The sequence below is a fragment of the Patagioenas fasciata genome, chromosome 1 (assembly GCF_037038585.1).
Source record: "Patagioenas fasciata isolate bPatFas1 chromosome 1, bPatFas1.hap1, whole genome shotgun sequence".
Classification (NCBI taxonomy): Eukaryota; Metazoa; Chordata; class Aves; order Columbiformes; family Columbidae; genus Patagioenas; species Patagioenas fasciata.
Genome location: NC_092520.1, coordinates 145,614,860 through 145,637,600, shown reverse-complemented (window position 1 = coordinate 145,637,600; position 22,741 = coordinate 145,614,860). Strand labels below are relative to the sequence as shown.

Below are 22,741 nucleotides of genomic sequence, written 5' to 3'. Positions count from 1 at the left end.
TCCTTGTAGGGAAGTTGCCACTGTGAAAAATGCCAAACAATGTCTCAAAAATGGAGGAAAAAAATATTGGAGACATGCCAGGCTACAAATAGCCTGCTGCATATACAAGTTCCTCATCTTTAATGACTTTTCAATGTGTTGTAAAAGGATCATGACATTACTGCACAAATTAATTTTATCTTTAATCAAAAGACTCTGCACATCTTTCAAGAAGAACTTATTCTCTCTGATTTAAAATGCAAGCCAACCCTAAAAACTACGAATCCTCTTCTGAATAAAAAAATCTCTTTTAGAAAAGCAATAACTACCTAGATAACACGCACATAAAACCTGAAGATGCTGCCAGTTTTGACCAATAGGAAAGTCTTTTGAACTTCTAATACCTTATGGCCTCTGGAGACAGTGCTCTAGAAAAATTTCTGCCATTTCCTTGGTGATGTAACATGTCTCATCTATCCCTTCAGAATTATAAGGCTTCAAAAATAATATCTTCAATTTAATTAAAAATCCCACGTCTATAAGACCCCCAAGTCACTGGAACAATCAAAGCTTTAGTGAAAACACATTTGACATTCATGTTACTTTAATCATTTAATTTCTTAAAAAAAAGAAGGGGGTATGTCAAGATTGCTCCATCAAGTCAAAACATTAACTCAGTATGCCTTAGTTCTGACTTTCACTGTAAGTTTACCTCTATTCTGCTCTTTCATATTTGGTAGCAAAATATTTTATATTAATCATGAGTTATTTACTGAACAGTCCTGAAGTCCCCAGATTTTTCTCTGGCAATTAATAAAATCTTACATAGATGTAGCATCTTCTTATCTAAAAACTCAACATCTACCTGACTGAGGGCATACATTTTTTTAGGACAAAGTTTTGTCAAGCATGAATATCCAACAAGTAGAAGAAATCACCGAATCATAGAATAGTCTAGGTTGGAAGGGACCTTCAAAGGTCATCTAGTCCAACTCCCCTGCAATGAGCAGGGACATCTTCAACTAGACCAGGTTGCTCAGAGCCCCGTCCAGCCTGGCTTTAAATGTCTCCAGGGATTGGGCATCTACTAACTTTCCAGGGAACCTATTCTGCATAAAGCAGATTTGCATCCACTATGGCTCTTCTTCCCAGACACTTCACAATGACAACAAAAGTCTACAAAAATATATGTATACTTTGCACAGTAAACATTCATTTTTTCTTCTTTCAAACAAATTATTTAGAAGATGAAGGGAAATCTCACCACAGGATTCAGCAGAACTGTGATCTTCAAAGCTTTATTGTTCTTATGCTAAAGTTTCCTGACTGAAGAAATGTTAACTAGTATACTTTAACTTTTTTTTTTTTTCCAATTGCTACAAGGTTCTTCTAATGCCTGCATTTAAAACTGGTAAAAAAAAAAAAAAAAAAAAAAAAAAACACCTTTATTTTTATAAATTACTGAATAGTAAATTCTTCCTTTAAAACAAAGAATCAAAACTCCTAAACTTATTTTCTGGTCTAGAAGGCAAAGCAGAAGCCAACAAATTTGAACAATTATGACACAGAAATTTATTTTCCCTCATTTTTATAATTTAAATGTTTTACATTGTCCTGGTTTTGTTAAAAACAAGTTTCTCTTTTAGTTAATTTGCCTTTCAGCTAAAGCCTTTATATTAGCTACTTTTTCCTGGAGAACCAGATACACGTTTCGGTAAACATAGCAATGGAGTGTGCAGTTATGATAACAAAGAAAGGCAATGAGAAACAGGTGAACAAGAAACTGACCAACGGCGTATAACATCCCATTCACATGAATATTTTGTATAAAAGTGGGAGATCACGAGGATCTCGTCCCTTTTGCTTATGGCCAACATTAGGAGAGGACCTTGCTAGTCATCTCTGCGAGGCCTAGTGACAGACTGGATCCAGCTCCGGTTGGCTGCAGAGTCCAATCCGGGACTTTGGGTGCCAGCTCTGCAGTTGCTGAGACTTTCACGATTGGTTTTGGATATTTTGTATTATTTTCTCTATTCTTATTAGTAGTATTAGTAAAACATTTTTAATTTTTCCAACTCTCTCCTCTCTGTCCTTCTTTCCCTCCCGATCGCCTATCCTTAGTGGGAAGGGGGAGAGGGGGTTAACAGTACATCTGCCACGGTTTTATTGTCACCATGCAATCAAAACCCTCGACATACATATACACATGGTGCTGCAGATTTTGAAATATATCTTTCCCATCTAGTTTATCAACACTTGCGCCATGCATATGACAATGTCTTTTTCCCTAATGGTTCATCTAGTTTTATTTTTTGGTGGTTTACATTGATGTGCATCTTCTCTGTTCTTAATTTACATCCATTTGGCAGATTTTTTTTTTCTTAAGGCCAGGATTGTAGGTTCTTGGTTATGATTCTCGGTGTTTAATGACACTGTACCCCAATTTCTACTAACACAATTCTCTTGAGGTCCTGTTTGGCTGTCAAATTTGGGGTCTCAATTTCTGGTTTGTTATTATTCAACTGTACCAAAATATATTTAAACCACATAGCTTATAAAGTGGGTTAGTACCTCGAAGAAAATTATAAAATTTTGAATGTCTTCAAATTTTTCCATGAATTATTCCTAGAGTTACTTACAGGTGCCATGACCAGAAGCCATTCTGCCTCACCTATTTGCAGAAGACTACACCAACACTTTCTGATCTTTCATTTTGCAGACTTGCACTATTGGTGAAAGAAAATTCCTTCTCATTAATACTATGCTTAATTTATTTGCTTTAGCTCAAATCAGCAAAGCACATCTCTTCAAATTAATTTACAACAGAATAAAATTGAACTTTAATCTAGGTTTCTATAACAATTACTAGTGTGATACAAAACTAAAAAAAAGAGAAGTAAATATAAAACTATATTTTCTTTCTCACACATGGATTATTTCCTCTGGTGAGAAATTGAAGAAGATAAAGTAAGAGAAGAGAGATTTTGTTAAAAACAAGTCAGGCTTCTCTTTCCTAGTATTATGTTCCAAAATCATGCCTTAGTCTGAAAGCAAGCTCTCTTTCTTGAAACAATAGTACTGCTCTTTTTATATGTCAGATACCAAAAGATTATTTCACATGTTCACTTACATTCAGCTACACTCAGTTGTTTCATTACTTAAACATAATAATAGTATCTGGTGACAATTTTGAAGCAGGAAGCATAAAGAATTATACAGCACAGAATAAATAACTAAATGAGACAAGCGTTACACAGCCACAATTTTACACAATTTCATTGTCTAAAATGTTAGACTCTATGTTTTACTTTTGGCCATTACAGAGCTGACTTGACAGACTATGTTGTCTAAATAATAACTGCAAGAAAGTCAACAGTGCAGTTACAGCTCTTGAAAGGGAAACCTTACAGTAAAATAACACAAATAAAAAGCAAATCTGAGCGGAAAGCTCTGCAGAAAAAATCATGTCCACACACAAAGTGCCTGTAATCCTGTGCTGGTTTGACTGAAAAATGGGTTAATCCTCTTCGTGCAGTTAGAAACCTTTCTTTTTCATAGCCTAGCACTCTCATTATTTGGACTTAGTTTGAGAACAAGAGATAACATCCCAGCACAGAGTTGTTCTTAATTGCTCTGGCCTGAGTGCCAAGGACATTCTGAGTGCCCTGCCCACAGGTGTGAGGCAGCGAGGAAGTTGGGGCAGAGATGGGCCAGAGCTTGACTGACACCCAGACTGATCAATAAGAGTATTCCATCCCATTAGCGTCATGTTAATTATTTAAGGAGAGTTGGCACCGTCCAGCTGGCTCTTCTGATCTCTCTGTCTCTCTCTCTTCTCTTCGCTCTTTTTTGTCAGAGCTGGGAGAGTTTCAGTTGGGACGTTTAGTCCAGCCTTTTGCCATTTTGCAGAGGCCTCTGGGCTTTTCCGCCTCTTTTCCTCTTTTCTTTGTCTGGGATCAGCTGCTGGGACCAGGTGCCATTTTCCTGGGACTGGTTTCTCAGTGCGTTCGCGAGGAATTGCCTTGAGCATCTTTTATTTCTATTTTTTATATATATTTACTAGTAGTATATTAGTATTTTGTTATTTTAGTAAAATGTGTTTATCTCAATCCAAGTTTCTCCCTTCCCTTTTGATTCTCTCCCCTGTTGGGGTGGTGAGAGAGGCGGTGAGTGAGCGGCTATCACGGTTCTATTGCTAGCTCAAGTTAAACCACAACAATTCCCAAGTGCTTTTCATTGCTAAACCAAAGTCACATCTGACACCATATATAGGCATTATATCAGTTGGCAGATTAGCTCTGCAGGACTTTTGTTGTCAGAGAATTTTAGTAGTTGTCATATGTTTATAATCATAATGGCATAAAGGAGGCAGGCAAGTTCTCGGCAGAGATAACAAGTGAAAGTTTTTGCAAGAAACAAATTTCTACATGAAAGTCCATCTTCCCTAAAGAATTGTACTTGTTAGAGTAAGAGGATAAAGAGTGTAACTTCAAATATGCTATACCTTTATGTGAGCTCATTTCGGAAATCTTAAGAAAAATCTGCATTTTCCTCAACCGAAAATAGATTAAGTATTTGAAAAATAAAACTAACTCAAGTGAGAAATCATCATATCTTATAACTGAATAAGATAAATTATTCTTATTACTATCAAAGATGTCAGAACTATTCAGTATTAAAAAAAGATGGAATTAACTAACACTACCTGAAGACTTCAAGAGCAAGATATTTGCAGGAGAATTAATCACAACACCCTGCAATGCCTCAGTGCTATTCACCATCGCAGCAAGTACACCACTAGATACTCAAATACTATCAACTACTTGATCAACTAGTAGGTTGAGCTGAAAAACCTGTCCTTTTGAAAGGCCTGAATTTCTTCCTCAGAAAAGCACTAACATCTCAGTATATTTAAGACTGTCTGAAAGAATACATCCATCAATATTAAACTATTACAGTTGTCTGTGACAACTTCAAAGACAGTATCAACAACAACAAGAAACTCTGGCAGAACACTTTACAGGGTAAGTAAACCTACTCTGACTCACTACATCAACTCAATCCATGCCACGCCCACCTCTTGGACATTTTACATGGTCCCCAAATCTGTAAATATAGCACCTTGGCCAAACTCATACATGCAGCTACGGGACTGCTTCACCAAAAATCTTCAGGATTCATCAGAACTCAAACTTAATTAATGTGATCATCTTCTTATTAGTATCTCCACGTTCCACAGGTTATAAAATAATCTCTCTTTCTTTGCTGTAGTAAAGAACTACTTCGTTGTTCTCCTTTCTATTAACAGATCCTTTACACCACTGGTACCGATTCTCATTCTGTATATTCTAAGTGATTTGAATCTAATTAAATCCTGAGCATTTCTTCTCAGCTTGAATTTAGCATTGAAGTCAGCTGTTTATTTTTTTGTTGTAAAGTAGAGTTTGAGTGCCTGAAGGGGTACCAGTATAGTAAAATTACAGTCTTCAAAACCGACATTTTACCACTCGATACCTTTACATTCAAAAGCAGTAAAAAGCTATATACAAAGTAAAATCATTCTATTTGCACTAGACATGTAAGCCACATAGAGTATAATAATGGCTTTGCATCAAACCCCAACTTTTTGTGTAGTTGATTAGGTATGAGGTTAGTAATTCTGTTTAACACTGGAAAGGGAAATGAGGTCTGTTTCCAATTACTTGATTTTTAAACTTCTGTGATATGCTATTTTATTTCTATTATACTTAAAATTCTAAAGATCTTTTTTATTTGTTGTTATTCAGGACATAGAAAAATATAGTAATGTTAAATTCCTAAACCAAAATGAAACATACCTTGTCTAAAATTCTTTCAACTATAACATTCAAGTACGCCACCAAGAAATCAGTGAATTTACAAGCTGTTCCCCCAGATATTTTCAGCATTGGTGACTAAAAAATCCAGCTTTTGGAAGAGTAATTTAACTGCTATTATAACATATTTAATTTGCAATTACCACAATTGTTAAAAGTAATGTTGGGAATGTCCCTCTCAGATTATGTTAAGTAATGTGCAATTATCCTTATAGAAGCACTTTTCTAAAAAGTAACTCTAGAAATGTTTCTGGTTCATTACTGGTTTAGGTTTCCAGTTTTTATAAACCCCTCTTTATTTTGTACCTATTCTGTATTTTTTTACTTCTTTTTACTAAGAGGTATAATGGAATTCCAGCAGAATAAGGAGCAAATGTAACATCTTTTTTCATGAGTATAAAAAAGAAAAAGTCATTAAAACTGTCTACAACATAAATGCCAGTATCTGAGCTAGTCATCTTGAGCTCCCTTTGAAGTCAGTGGACAAAAACGGGCAGTTACACGACAGGAGTCATCTCATCTCAATATACGTATCTGTAAAGGTCGCAGAAATTTTGTTCTGAATGTGCCAGCTTCCCTCCATACATACAGTCTAGACGAAGATAAACTAATAAGATTGCTGTGCATTGCGAATATCAGCTTGGTGCAGTGATGAATGATAGATGTCACAAGAAAATCTACCACAACATTATGAAGAAACAAAAAATGCACAAAACAGGTCCATGAAAGGGTAAAATAATACTGACTTGATTAAGCTTTCTTTGCTCTTGCATGGTTTCCCAAACAGCCTGGACAATCTTCTCTTTCTGTCTGTCACGTTCTGCTTCCCACATTTTTCTTTCTTCTGCATGAATCTTCTCCATATTTCTCCTCTCCTCCTCTACTGCTTTTAGAACAGCCTCTTGCACTACTTCTTTTTCAGCCTTTGAAACAAATCAAGCACAAATAAATTACCAAAATGTCCAACATGGGTGCCTAATTTATGTACATTACTACTTCTAATGAGATCTATGAGTATAGTGGGTCTGCGCCGTAAAGTTTTGGAAGTGGGGTTGGCTTCTGTGAGAAGCTGCTAGAAGCTTGGCCCATTTCTGACAGAGCCAATGCCAGCCAGCTCCAAGACAGACCTGCTCGTGGCCAAGGCCAAGCCCATCAATGACGGTGGTAGCACCTCTGGGAAAATATAGTTAAGAAGGGGATAAAAACTGCACAACAGCAGCTGGGAGAGAGGAGTGAGAATATGTGAGAGACACAACTCTGTAGACACCAAGGTCTGTGAAGAAGGAGGGGCAGGAGATGCTCCAGGCCCAGAGCAGAGATTGCCCTGCAGCCTGTGGTGCAGACCAATGGTGAGGCCGGCTGTCCTCTGCAGTCCATGGAGATCCACGCTGGAGCAGATCTCCACCTGCAGCCCATGGAGGATCCCATGCCAAAGCTGGTGGATGCCCAAATGAGGCTGTGACCCCATGGGAAGGCCACACTGGAGCAGGCTCCCGGCAGCACCTGTGGCCCCATGGAGAGAGAAGCCCAGGCTGCAGCAGTTTTGCTGGCAGGACTTGTGACCCTGTTGGATTACTGAAGGACTGCACCCTGTGGAAGGGACACACACTGGAGGAGTTCCTGAAGAACTGCAGGAAGGATCCATGTTGGAGAAGTTCATGGACAACTGTCTTGCGTAGGATGGACACCACACTGGAGCAGGGGAAGAATGTGATGAGTCCTCCACCTGAGGAGGAAGGAGCTGCAGAGATGTGTGATGAACTGACCGCGACCCCCATTCCCCATCCACCTGAGCTGTTGAGGGGGAGGAAGTAGAGAAATTGTGAGTAAAGTCAAGCCCAAGGAAGAAGTGAGGGGTGGAGGGAAGTTGTCTTATGATTTATTTATTTTCTCATTATCCTACTGTGATTTGATTGGTAATAAATTAAATTAATTTTCCTGAAGTCAAGTCTGCTTTGCCCGTGACTGTAATTGGTGAGTGATCTCTCCCTGTTCTTATCTCAAGATATGAGCTTTTTTGTTATATTTTCTCTCCCCTGTCCAGCTGAGAAGCAAAAGAGCAGCTTTGGTGGACACCTGGTTTCCAGCTATGGTCACTCATCACACTGAACTGACAAGATATGGGATGTGAATATTTTTACTTCTGAGTTTACTATGAGCTTAAATTTATCTTTAGGTGCTACCAAGCAGGTAGTATCACTCAACAACAACTTTGTAGTTACAGAAAGAAAAACAAAGTCACAAGCAAGGATCTTAATACCCACCTAGATTGCTTAATGCCAACAGGTAAAACATGCAGCAGAAACCATGTAAAGAGTAGGTACACCATAGGCCTCTCTACACTGCTTGGTATTCCCAAGTATGAGACATTTCTGTTCTTTCCTACAAGTATCTCAAGTCCAAAAACAGTTTGAGCACTTTCTGTGGCAAAGTAGCCAATACATACTTAAAAGAAATGCACCTTCCCTCCCAAAGATCCTTAGCTATGTATTGTATAAAGACGTACTGTTTCATAGGGATTTTTCCCAATATTTCCAGTCTTGTTCAACCTGCTCATCAATGACCTGGATGCTGATGACACAAAACTGGGAGGAAGGGTTCATACACCAGAAGGCTGTGCTGCCATTCAGGGTGATCTTGACAGGCTGGAGGACTGGGCACAGAAGAACCTGATGAAGTTCAGCAAGGGCAAGTGTAGGGTCCTGCACCTGGGAAGGAATAACCCCAGGCACCAGTACAGGTTGGGGGTTGACCTGCTGGAAAACAGCTTTGCAGAGAAGAACCTGGGAGTCTTGGTGGACAACAGGTTGACCATGAGTCAGTAATGTGTCCTTGTGGCCAAGAAGGTCAATTGTATCCTGGGGTTCATTAGTAAAAGTGTGACCAGCAGGTTGAGGGAGCTTATCCTCCCCCTCTATTCTGCCCTAGTGAGGCCACATCTGGAGTACTGAGTCCAGTTCTGGGCTCCACAGTTTAAGAAGGACAAGGAATTACTGGATAGAGTCCAGCAGAGGGCTACAAAGACGGTCAGAGACCTGGAGTACCTTTTTATGAGGAAAGACTGAGAGAGATGCATCTGTTCAGCCTGAAAAAGAGGGTGGATCTTATTTATGCTTACAAATATCTCCAGGGTGGGTGTCAAGAGGATGGGACCAGACTCTTTTCAGTAGTGCCCAACAACAGGATGAGGGGCAACAGGCACAAACTGAAGCATAGGAGGTTCCATCTGAATATGAGGAGAAACTTCTTTACTTTGAGGGTGCCAGGGCACTGGAACAGGCTGCCAGAGAGGTTGTGGAGCCTCCTTCTCTGGAGACATTCAAAACCTGCCTGGACACATTCCTGTGCGATCTGCTCTGGGTGAACGTGCTTTAGCAGGTGGGTTGGACAAGATGATCTCCAGACGTCCCTTCCAATTGCAGTCATTCTGTGTTTATAGTCAACCATTACATGAAATCGTCAGAAGATACATACTGAATTTGAAGTAACAAGGACAGCTCTATATGTGCTAAGCCACACAAATATATTTATCAGTAAGACAATCATTGCATAATAACTACAGACAAATAATGGCAGGCTGAAGTTCAAAATAAACAAACACGGACTGACAAATCACACTCAGACACCCATCAGTTTTCTTAAGCTTACAGGTCATTCCAATGCCCTTTGGTGGTGATTATGAAACTGATCAAATGAAGTTATAAATGGCAAAAATACTAAGTTCCTCAAAGACCTACACTTATAAATAAAGTTGTTTCTTGTAATTCATTGGGACTTAATTTTTTTATTTATACATTAAATTATTTTATCATACACATGTTTTCCCCTGGATATCAACTCTATAACAGATGTTTCTTGTGTTACTGAATGTTACTCAGAGAAGTGCTTAGCTTGTGTTCACATACTACATAGGAAGATATACAGGAAATTAAAATATAGCCTAACCAATTGTGTGAGGTCGTATACATCACTAGTTTTCCCAGATCATTACATGCAACTGAAATTTTGTACTGGATTCTACATTAGGATTAGAAATGAATAACAGCTTAACATTTACAAAATTATTGTCCTCACTCCAATGCACTTAATAATCAAGTAGACTGAAGAAATTGTATTTTTAAAAGTGTATACTCACTTTTAGTCAAACATTGACTTTCATAATTGAAAACCTGTTAAAATGTACAAATTTTAATACGATTTATAAAATAGTTCTATCCTCATTGAAAATGACCATATTTAATGAAAGTTAAATATGACACAATGCTAATTGTCTTATTAGGATCATCAGTAAACTCTGTTATCTAGCTCTTCAAATAAAAATGTATTGATATTGCTCAGTGAACAACCATGAAACCATGGTTGGTTAGGTAACACGAACAACTGAAGTGCTATATTGTGACTTAGAAGCAAGTTACTGTCTGTATTAAGGCATAGGATATAGCAGATATGTGCATGATTTATAGAAATAGCTTCCTTTAACCACAGATGAGAACACAGAGTTTGACAAATTTAGTTATGAAATAAGAATGAGTTGCTGAACTTGGCATTTGTAATGACACACATGGAATCTACATTGCATGTCTACTACTCAACAAGTGATACCTTTGCAGCAGCTGCCACAGCCTCCTTACTTCTTTGTCTTTCTTCATCCAAACATTTGTCAAGCACTTCCTGTAAATGTTATGAAAAATTAAGCTGCAATACACAATAGAGGAATAGCTAAAAACCATTCAAACAGTCAGAGTGCTTGAGGAAGCTTCCTCTTCCCGTCAATGATTACGATGGGATCATTCCCAGTGTACTCCAAGGTACAGATCAGGCCTCTTTTTTTTTGGTAAATAATGGCAATACCTTGTGTTTTTGTGACTGCTGCATCAAAGCTTCTTCGATCTTCTCTGATAACACCTTCTTCTCTGCTTCCAAAATGTCAAGAAGTCGCTGATGCTATTGGGAGAAAACATACATTATTGTAACCACAATCTGCTAGTAAAAGAGACAAAAAGAACTCATCCAAGACACTTAAGTTTGTCAGTTCCTTACAAAATGACTTAAAACATAGATTCAGCTAAATGACATATACAGTACTCCTTTAACTGACTTCATGTCATGGAAAAAAAATTACAATAATAGAAATGTTTAGTTTCCTGATTATCTATTTTTTCCTCTGAGTCTGAAGAGCATTGGGAAATCTGCTGACAAAAAATCACTATATAAAAGCAACACTTATAAAATTTACAAGGATGGTCTAAACAACATCACACTTTAAACACTGCATTTAAACAGCTGCAAAACTTAAATTATGCCCATACTACCTTTCAGTTATACATACAGAGGACAGAAGGGGAATGTATTTTTTCAACCATTTGTGATACCATGAGCTTTGAAAGCCAGGAAATGAGAGCAAAAGAGAATGCTGGTGTCTTTTAATTCTTGTGTAATCTGAAACAGTTTTCAGGGATAAAATGAACACTGAAATAAAGTGACCAAGTATTCTGTTACTGTTCTTAATCACAACCCATTTATCTATTTTTCATTAAACCAATTAAAACATTTGAAAGATGTGGTATTTGTCCGTAAGAGCTAAGCTGTTTTCCAAAACCAGAAATTATTACTGGAAATTATTGATGTTGGGTATTTGTCATGAGATAATTGCTAGCAAATTGGTACACTTTTTTACATGTTATTTAAGAGATGATATATTATAATCTTACAGTATCGATACATAATATTTTACAAGATCATCTGAAGGAAACTGTAACAGTAGAGTTTTATGTTAATAAAAGCATATATAATGAACATAAAATCTTTACACAAACACTTATGCAAGCAAATAACCCTTTCACCAGCACTTCTAAGAAACAGTCATTTCTGTGTCATGAATTTTATTATGTTTTAATTCTAAGTGTCTCTAATGGCAGCTAGAAATACATTACCAAACTGCAATACTATGTTCTGAAAAATATTTTTTCATTGAAGAATAGAATAGAAAGCTTCTAGACTGCTTTATAAAATAAAACACCTATCTGCCCTTCCAGGATAAACATGTAAAGAGGCATTTCCTTATGAATTTACTTAAAATAGGTCTGAATGGAGCAGACATATTCTAATGGAAAACACCTGTGGAAGGAGAGGTGAAACTCACATCATGGTTATACTTAATTATGTGTAATTAACTTTTCTTGTGGACTCTGTATTTTCAGACATTACCTTTAATTATTAGGGCACTTACAGATTTTTTTTTTTCCCTGGCAACTCAAAGGTGAAACAATAAATGGATTTTATTAGTTAAATGATCTCCCTGACTCTTCACTTGCCTGACTGCAGAGACTACAAACCTTCACTTTCATTTGGAAGAATGACTCAAGAGAAGACAAATATTTTATCAGACATAGGCCACAAGCCAGAGTTTACTAATGTTAATTAAAAGACTGAAACTTTATTTGCTCCAGTGAAGAATCAGTGAGAGACTTTATAAGGAGAGCTCATTAAAGAAAATCACCTCTATCTTTAAAATATCTACAATGGAATAGCAGTCAACTTGTTCAGTGAGATTAGAATTTCTAGTGTAAGACTTGCAGGCATTTAATTCCAGTTTGACCATCAGATTTCTAGGTTAGATATGAAGACTGTGTACGGATATTTAAAGTTGCCATAATGGGCTAGCTACCAGATATATTTTACAACATTCTCTATGGGACTACAATTTTCAGCCTTTAAACTTCAGAGCAGTTTTAGAAATTTCATTTTACATATCTGTATAAGAAAACATTTGCAGACATTTGCATTAAAACAATGTAGAACACGGCCAATGGAGACAAATTACTTCTGTTCTCTCTGCAGATCGAATATGTTCATGACTGCAGCCTCCCACGTGACCCTAACATCACTACACAGCAGTTTACTTTTCATAATGCTGTGGTAGACCTACAACCCTGAAAAACATGGATATGAGCACCAAAACATTTTTATCATAATGAACTTGAAAAGTTCTGATCTTTAATACAGCTCTGAACTGAAAAGCTATCTTCTTGACTGCAAAGAAGAGTTCAAAACTAAATCCAGATATCAGCTCTTTATACAAAACAAGGAAGTATTAGTCCAGCTGGTTGTTACAGCAATGAGGAGTTTAACAACACCTGCACGTTTCTGTCAAATTCAATCAGTTCCAAGGACTTCTTGTGGGAGCATAAAGGGAAATCATTAAAATGCTATATACTGCTTTTGCTTGCCACTTTAACTACAAAAAATAGGTCACCTAATTAGTAAACAATTACCATAAATATGAAGACTTCCGTGACTGCCATTTGTAGTATGATTACTTTAATTGAGCTAAGGATCTCCTATTTCCTTGGTAGATTACAATATCTAGATGGTATTACATTTTAAGTCATATGGTATCCACAGAAATTGACTAAGAACTGTATTAAGAATTGTATGTGCGTATAAAAACACACCAGTTCCTATTTTTCAAGCTACTAGAGGTAACAGTTTGTGAGCACATTTAGAATGTTTTCAAAATAAAAGCTAATGACTTCTGGCATATTTCAATGCAACTTCTTTTACATTACATAGTATCCCTATTTCTCATCAAAATGTAAAATTTATAATTTCAAGATTGGAAGCCTCTTGTGAATAGTTTGGCATGTCTCCTCCTATTGTAATGTAAATGTTTATTCATGTGGAATAATCCTTCCATAAATGGTTACCTTCATATCTGAACTTTCAAAAGTTCATAAATCATCACAAATGTTGCAACAGCTGTCCATACAACCCAGTACAGCAAATTCTCTTGTACTAGTTCTAGAGAAATACCATGAAGAACTGTTTATTTGGCTTCAGAATTTCTATTTGGCCAAATAGCTTTCTTTTTCCGAGAGAAATGTATCTTCAGCTATTAAATTACATAAATTATATAAAAAGAAATAACTAACTGGAACTAGACAAAGCAGAATAAAATAACATGAACTGTTTCTCCCTGAAATAGGTCTTGAGTCTACAAAGCCCATATTGCATAGTTAGCATAGATACAACAAAAAGCATGAAAGCTTTCATTCTGTATGTAATTAATAAACAATTTAATTACTTATCAAGAACTCTTTCTTTTTTTTCACAGTACTGTGCCCCACAGTATTAGCCCTCATAGGGAGACATGGAATTTCCTTGGAAGCTGTGCTTATTAAAATGAAGTAAAGCAAACTCAGTGGTACTAGTAATCCATTTCATAGAAAAGAATGTACCACCTTGTCACCTGAATTCCTTTTCACGGAAGCACAGATCTTTCAAAGGCATATTCAGGTTTCCAGGTTATGCATAACACTTGAGCAGAAAATGTGGCAAGTTATGGAAAGTAAAGCTTTCTGTGCATGCTCTCTTCTGTCAGTGATCAAGAAAATTTTAGATATTTCTGTATAAAGACAGCATTCTGTAAGACTTTGAAACAAGCAGTAATGCAATGGAATTGATTAGCGAATGTATGAATTGAAATCCAAGCTGTTAGTTTAAACGTCTCTACACAGCAATCTATTGTAACCCCACTGGAACTAGTCTTTAAATTAGAGCAACTAGCATGGTACTTCAGATTTCAAAATAATCCATATACCTTCTAAGTAGAAGTTCTAGACATATGCAGAATCACTTAGGATTCTGGTACTGAATAGCCACGATAAACTTTATACACATTCAGTTCTTCCTCAGCTGGTCTTTCAGATGAATTTATTAAGGGGAGTTGAAGGTTAAAAACAAATAAAAGGTGACTGTTTCACTTCAACACCTATTCATTTGAGAGCTTTCAAGTACTCCTGTATTTTTAGCTAACAGGAAATAACAGTATGTTTTAGGCTCATTTACTTGCCTTGCAGATTTTTGTTGAAGTAAAGTAATGGTCTCTTAACTACTGCCGAATTAAAGATCGTATATGCTGAGCCTACAGCTAAGCAAAGTTAACTCATAGGCCCCTCTCCTTCTCAACAGAAATCAAACTTATAGAAAGTACGTGAGTTGAATGAATCTCTTTCAGCCCTACCAGTTTCCATGGGTAAGTATTATGAACATATTCCTCTCTCTGTTAGACAGTATTAAAAGAATAAAGGAAAAGTGTTGAGACTCAGGGCACCACCCTGAGCTATATATATAGTGAATTTTTACTCCCAAGCACTGTAGAGGCCACTTTCTTTTAGGCTTATCTGGATGTCAAAGTTGGAGGTCTCCTGGTAATTGTACCTGTCAAGAGGATATTGCCCATGCTTCAACAAGTAAACCTAATAAAAGCCTCAGAGAAAGAGTGATCAGCCTCCTGTAAGTAGGCTAATGAGTTCATCAGACCCAACAGTCCTATGAAAAATAATCTATTCCGCTTTCTTCACTTCCTGTGAAAATTACGATGGAGACCTAGTTATGGAACCTATGTTTAGAAAAAAGTACCTGATCTGTGTAGACTATAAGACAGTATCCATTAAGTTTCTAAACAGTAGTTGAAGTGAGGATTTCCTTTATTAATCAGTAATCCAAGAATGAAAAAGCAGGTAAGAAAATTCTAAATACGTTGGGACTTTGAATCCAACTATCCAGCTGTTATTAAACAAATATACCTTACTGACTCTCTGGACTAAAGTGCAAAAATGGAAATTGATGAAAAGTCATGGCTACAGATAATCTTAAAATAAGAATAGTAATAACAAGAAATGTCCTGAACTGGAAACTAAGCGGATGAACCAGTGTGAGGCCAAAATAAATCTCAGTGAAAACTCCACTTCAGTGCAGCAAGAAAGTTTTCAGCAAGTGTAAGTTTGCTAGGCTGCACATTCACATTGTTACCTATAAGGCACACACAGTACAATGCTACGCAGAGATACTTAGTCAGATCTAAAAACCTTTAGCTTAGGTACAACAAATAGTAGATCTCTTCAATGTATTACTCGTTTAACTGATTTCTATACCCCAACACCCTTACCTAGCCCCCTTTCTGACAAAGGTATAATGTGCTTCCTTTTATTCCGTAGACAGGGAGTATAGGGTTAAGAGTGCAAAATTCTGATGTGTAAAAATTCTGAAGAGCAAATTGTAGTGGGACATGATGGTCCAATGAGACACAAGAAAGTGTTTTCCAATAAAAGAAAAAAATCAAACTTTTTAGAAAAGTGGTATTCCAAAGTGGAAATACATACTAGTATTTCTACCCTGCTCTCTGGAAAGCAGCAAGAGAGGGTCAAGAAGAGTCTTCTGAAAATCAATTGAAAACAAAAGGCATTCAAAAATAGGTTATAATGTTTTTCTCCCTGCAAGAAGTTCTCTAGGCAATGGTTCCAAATGAAAACCGTTTGATGTAGATTCAAACATAAATACAGAGGCCCTGTGGTTTTTCTTGATTCCTGTAAAAAAGAAATCCAAAAAATCTTTCTTTTTTTCCTGGAATGTGAGTCACAGAAGACATTGTAAACAGATTTAATCACAATAGCAACTAGTCAGTATTTTTTGTTCTTTTTTTATATTAAATTCATTTCTAAGGAATTGTGACATTTTTCTTTTAGGTAAGCATCTTTTGAAGGATTGCATAGTATATATTACAATAATTTATGGAGTGAATGAAATAATGTAGGATATGAGCTATTTCACAGCTAAAATGCTGTATTAAAGCTATTAATAACTAATTCTAACTTAGTACTGTTATAATTCCTTGCATATTTCTACTAATCGTAAACTGCAAGTTTATAGACAAAAAGAAAACGGGGTATCTTGCATGAAGGGAAATGCTTTTAAAAAACATTTACATAGCTTCTCCTGGGCCCTGTACTATTTCACTGAAAAGGAAACGAGTACCAGATTTCATCAACAAACGAGGGTGCATTTCTTTTGCTAGAACTAATAGGCACCCAATTTATGTCTCTGTAGATGGGTTCCTTCACAATATTGAGTAAATCATCCTGTACAGATCACCAAACTCAGTATGGATAAATTCATTATGTTAGCTGCTGTTCATAGCTTATGTAAAAGTAGTCAATTAGATAATCATTCAAAAACAAAACTGCAAACAACATCAGAGATCAAAGTTATTATGAATATCCCAATACTAAACAGAAAAAAAAAAAAAAAAAGCTTGCATTATTTGTAGTGTCACTGTAGGAAAATAATGATATTTCACACATTCACAGATCTCTCATCATACGAAACAATTTTCGCACAGTAATGAAATGACACTTGGAGGCTCGTTTTAATGGCGTAATTCTGGAAAACAATATATTAAGACATAAATATGTCTAATTCACCCTCAGTGAATGAGCATTTTTTCTTGTAATAAAAATCTACTGATTTTTTTTTAGTCTAATGAAACGGCACTGTAGTTAGTAGTTTAACAGAAAAAACACAGGCACAGTAAGACTTTATCTCTCGTCTCCAATATAATTATATTTTTGTCTACCTTCATTACATACGGACTTAGAACAACCCCTGTCCCTCAAGATCTGGGAAAAAATGTTTTCAGAAACATTTAGCAAATGTTTCAGTTCTTCATCAGCAGGAATAATAAACCACTAGATTAGGCTTTTTAAGAATTCACCAATTCAAGTTTGTTCACCTATTTGAACAAGAAACCTTCTTAACCCACGAAGTTCTACTTTTATTTCTATCTCTGATGCATGAATCTAACAGTAGAAAGAAATACCACAGGTCATGGGAAACATCTCTATGTGAAAGGAAGATGACATAACAAAAATACACAGTTACAGCATCATGATTTGGTAATGTTATCAAAATATGTCCATTCCTGCATCCTATTCAAAATATTATCCTGAGGAAAAAGGCAAATTAAGGAAATTAAACCACTAGTGATAGTCTCCTGCCTCTGTAGAAAGGCTAGCTATATTTAACAGCATATTCTTTTATACTGCACCATTCTTCACCACTGCTAAGCTATGCCCATGTCAAATGACAAGCTTTGGTAATCAGGACTGGCTTCCTACATTGTCCTCACTATCTGTGGTATCTGAGCCTTTGGCAGCACAAGGTGGAAAATCTGTCAGAAGAATTCCAACATCTGTTACATGTTTCCACTTCCTCAAATTATAACTTATTACTGCATGGTTGAACTGTATCTTTTTGCCAGTTCGAGGTCCAAGTGGCAACAAGGCAGCAAAACTTTTGTAAAAGAAAGCTCAGGAATCAGCAAAACATTATTCAACCGGAAAAGTCAAAATGATGAAAATATAAAGAAAAATTATAATAGTGGTAATAAAATAACTAAGCCTATACTCGTATTCACGGTTCCACTTAGCATTATACAGGCAGTATGTAAACTGCATAAATTGAGGCACATCAGAGACTGAAACTAAGCTTAAAAACATTTTGCTTCATATGTGCTTCATTGGTTCGATCAATAAAGAATCTATACAAACTAACCTAATAATGCAAATGCTTTTCTCAGAAAGCGTACATAGTAATGTACATAGTAATAGAGACTACTCAAAAACCCACAGGTTTTGAGGTCCTAAGGATACAGAGATAAGGAACTTCAGTAAAAATATGAAGGAAAAAAAAAGTATTAATTAGCCCTTCTGTTTTTGTGATCTGATTCATTCCACAGCCTGTAATAGTTTCCACAGAATTGCTCCATCTATCAGAAAAATAAAAGGAAATGAGCTCCTAAAATATGAGCAATATAAACAGTAAAAGGTTCAGTAACAGAAGATAGCAAAAGGGAGTAAAAAAAAAAAAATAAAAAATCCAACAATAGCTGACAGAAAAAATAATTGAGAAAAATCATACTATATAACTTAGTTGTTTAATATTGAGTTGATATAAATTAATAACAAGTATTGAAGATTTTAAAAATACTTGAAACATAAGCAGAAGGTAGAAAGCAAAAATCACACTAAAGAGCTACTTTCAAGTGGAACTTGACAAATCCAAGGAAACAAATACAATTTCCAAATAAGATTTTTGGTTGAGATGCTGAAAGTATGCTGGCTGAACTAACAGTGCAAAGGGACTGCAAAATCATCCTTTAACTAGTTTGTGATAGTGGATAGATTCTAATGAAGTTAGAAAACTCTGTTTTTTCTCCAAAAATTAGATAGGCCCTTGAAACTTAACAATATAACTTTTACTTTGGGAGGTAAATACTAAGCAACACTGGATACAAAGTCAACACATAAAAAACCAAAAGAGCAAGGTTAAATCAAGCTATTTCAGAATTTAAGGGGAAAAAACCTCTAACCATCCAAAAAAGAAAAAAAGCCTTCCCAGAACAGGAATAGCTGATTCTTGATCTTTTCACTCTAATTCTCTTTATATACACAGAAAACATGGATTATGAATTTAGGACTAAATGACTCCAACTGACAACGGGATTCTAATCGATACTTTCCCCTCACTCTGCTCCCCCTTAATATAATCAGGTACTACCAGAGAATAAAGAAGTTCTGAGAAACCCAAACTTTGCTTTTGGCAGAAGAGCAGCTGACCTGAAAAGACACAGCTAGATGAACTATGTTTAAGGATGACAAGTTAGGTGCAAAGTGAATTACATGAAAATGTAACAGGAATGACTGATAGAAAGGGCTTTGTTTTGGAGCAAATGAATAAACAGTTACTCGCACAGCAGCAAACTGAAATATTTCTGAGAAATACGAGCAAATGCCCAAGGAAGGGGACACGATAAATGCTCTCAAGAATTTCCAAACCTATCATAGTTGGATGCAATAAACAAGAAAGGCTATGTCCACTACATTCTTCATTTTTTCAGCCTGGAGGTCTTCAGGACTATTCAAGTACCTATTACTCCCACTGCAAAAATTGGCTAATGTCTCCTAAAAATGCGTATATTATCTAACAATCTAGCTTGCGTTTACTCCCTTCAGGATCAGGCATTAAATAGATTTCAGATTTACTAACATTAGATGGGAATAACACAGAACCTCTTTTATTTACAAGAGGAGCAAAAAATAAATAATCAAAGTTCATAAAATTAGCATTATTATATAAATATGCTGCACATTATGCGTAGATGTAAGAACAAGATTAGAAATAATGGAAAATTATACTTTCTGACTGTGGAACTAATGCTGAACGAAATAAACATTTTCTCTGGCAAACAAACAATCACTGGCTATACAAGACAAGCACTTTTTACATTTCACATTTCAGGAACTGTTGGACTTACTGATACTGGTACTTACTGGTACTTTTCACAGAAGGCTATGCAAAACACAACAAAATGCATCATCCAAATACTGAAGAAGGCAACTATCACATTCCAGCGGCTCATTACTATTGTCACACGAGTCTTTTGCTTGTCCACAAGTTGTTCTTGGAACCATTATACGCTTAGAAAACCTGAGTTCTAGCAAATGGAACTTGTATTCTTACTGACCTTTCAGCAAATTGTTCTTAAATTGAAGCTAAACGAATACTCAAAAAAAGGGCACAAGTTTTCATGCACCACCCAACAGATTTTGAACTACTAGTTATGATACAAATGACAGTCAAAATCATGATAAAGCAAAAAGGAAAAAGAATTAAGGACATGGGGTTTACTCTACTTATCTTAAAGGTTGTTGCATCTACAAAGGTCAGATTTGTTTCATAGCTTCACATAAAATCATCATGAAAAACATCAGTTTTCAAAAGTGCAGAGGAAGCATTTAACTGAGTTCTTTCCTTTTTATGTGACACTTCCAGTATTGTTCTGTCTCAGCAATTACACTAGCAGCTCCTTTGGCTTCTTAAATTATGGAGAAAAAAATCAGCATAATATACTCTATACAAAGGAAAACTGTAGGCCACACATCCTTAAGGGTTTACAAAGTTGAAGAAAAGAAGTTCAGTTCAGGAAAGGAATATGCATGTCACTGAACTACAGATTTGAAGATTTCTATTCCTTGACTTTCTTTATTCTTCTTTCACATGAATCAAAATGGAAAATATGCTGACTAACAAAACTCAGTACCACAGTAAAATATATCCCTTTTAACTACATCCAAGCATGAAAACACTACACAGGATGTCAAGTTGCTTCTCTTTGATTGATTCTGCTTCCACAGGAAAACACAGAGAAAAAGAGTAAAAGAGCCTCATTTCACACGTACTTTAGTCCCTCCCTATCCAAGAATGCTTGTTGCACACTGTTTAGAAGGCAACAAGGAAGGAGACCATCAAGGTAAGGAATGAAAAGTGCAAGATAAACAAAGAGAGGGAAAATGATATCTCATAAATGAGAAGCGATTTGCTACGGGCATTTAAAAGTTTATTTTACCTTAATACATATATCATTAATTGTTTAAAAAACAATATAAAAATCAAACTCAATGTAGTCTACTTTTTTAACACCATCTACTTTAAACAGTGAGATAAATGTCTATTACATTATCATTTCTAGGACTTCCAGTGAGAACAGGTCATTCCTTTTATATTACCATGCTCATCATCTAGCAAACTTAATAAGAAAATTTCTTAGAACATCCTAGCTACACAATAAAAACTTTAAAATAATAGATTCTTCGTAGTCCATCTTTTTATGATGCCTTTTGTGCTCCACGTTTTTCAAGTTACTCAATCTCTATGTCTTCTCTAGGTTCAGAAGGAAAACCTATTTTGATGTTTGAACAGACTACTTCTAATCAAACACTGGAAAACAGGGAAGGCTGAAAGACACTCTGTTCCACATATTGAAGTATCGAATAGCAGAATACTGCCAGTGACACCTGCCCCTGCTAGCTGCACCCAGAATCCAACCCAGACAATTGGTTTGTTACAAAGTCCCAGTGATTAAATCACATTTCTCTGTAAGTATGAGATATATTTAATGAACTTAAATTATATACATATATATACATATATACATATATATAAAATAGTTGCTTTTTCCCTGCTAAAAATTAACCTTTTCCATTTCTCATTTGTCATAAAAAATTGCTAACATTTAGTAAAGAAGGTAGAACTATGATCTAAATTTGTCAGCAATCTCTAAGAGAGATAAATTTTACTGTCGGATGCCTGGTTTGGTTTTGAGTTTTGTCTGAGGTTTTGGTCTAAATATTCATATTTTAAAAGATACATATTATTCTACCCCAAGTAGCATCTCACTTCTAGTACTGACAAAAACTATACTGAGGCATTTTTATTAACTTGCTGTAATATGTGCCTTCATTTTCTGAGTATAAAAAAAATTATATTCAAAGTTTGTTGATCATGTTTTTCAGTATGTATTTTCTTACAGCATGAGTTAAATCAGAAGATCAAAGTTTGTGTTCATTTTCAGGAGGCAAGATCAAATATGCTTGTTTCTCAAAATAGATAAGGATGAAATTTGTGATTTTCCAACTTGTAATAAACTGATATGTTTTTCAATGACATTTTCTCTGATATCCAGAAATACTAGGAATGTACAACTGACATACATTGCTTTCCCAAATATTCACTTTATGATGTGACTGATTCCTGGCATAGAGCAGAAGAGTTCTCATGGTCCTGTTCATTGTTGAAAGACACCATGAACCTCATGCTCCTGAATGTGCCACAAGAATGACTGTTTGCTTTCTGAAACATTGATAAGAGAGCAAATTTCCTTGAAAAAGCAGCAGCCCTATAGATTGTTCCTCAGGAAGCATACATTACAGTGATCATAAATTTCTTAGAAGAAGCTGGTCCTTTCAAAGCATTCCAGGAAAGGGGGAAGGAGACCCATAAACTTCAGACCCAGGGGACATTTGAGATAGCATATACTACACAAGCGACATTAACGGTCTAAGAGAAGAGCAGATGTAGAAATACTTGGCATCTGTGGGCAGTAAGTGAACAGTAACTGATACCACCAGCTCATCTCTCAAGTGTTTGTTTCAAAAGTAATGGACAGAGGAAATGATTAATATAGAGGGACACTTCACTGAGAGGCAGTTCAGTATAGTATGTCAGAGACT

At 35.9% G+C, this 22,741-nt stretch overlaps 1 protein-coding gene across 3 annotated transcripts in view; it reads right to left on the bottom strand.

Annotated features, from left to right (window-relative positions):
* The window catches only part of CCDC91 (coiled-coil domain containing 91), a 148,435-nt gene that overhangs the window by 37,866 nt on the left and 87,828 nt on the right, over positions 1-22,741 (bottom strand). For 2 of the 3 annotated variants that reach the window (XM_065842937.2, XM_071816936.1), the window contains exons 9-11: positions 10,686-10,778; positions 10,437-10,505; positions 6,581-6,757 (exon numbers count right to left, since the gene is read on the bottom strand). In XM_065842937.2, coding sequence (XP_065699009.2) covers positions 6,581-6,757; positions 10,437-10,505; positions 10,686-10,778 — 339 coding nt within the window. The remainder of the gene's footprint in view (positions 1-6,580; positions 6,758-10,436; positions 10,506-10,685; positions 10,779-22,741) is intronic. The other variant, XM_071816941.1, reaches the window with a different exon arrangement.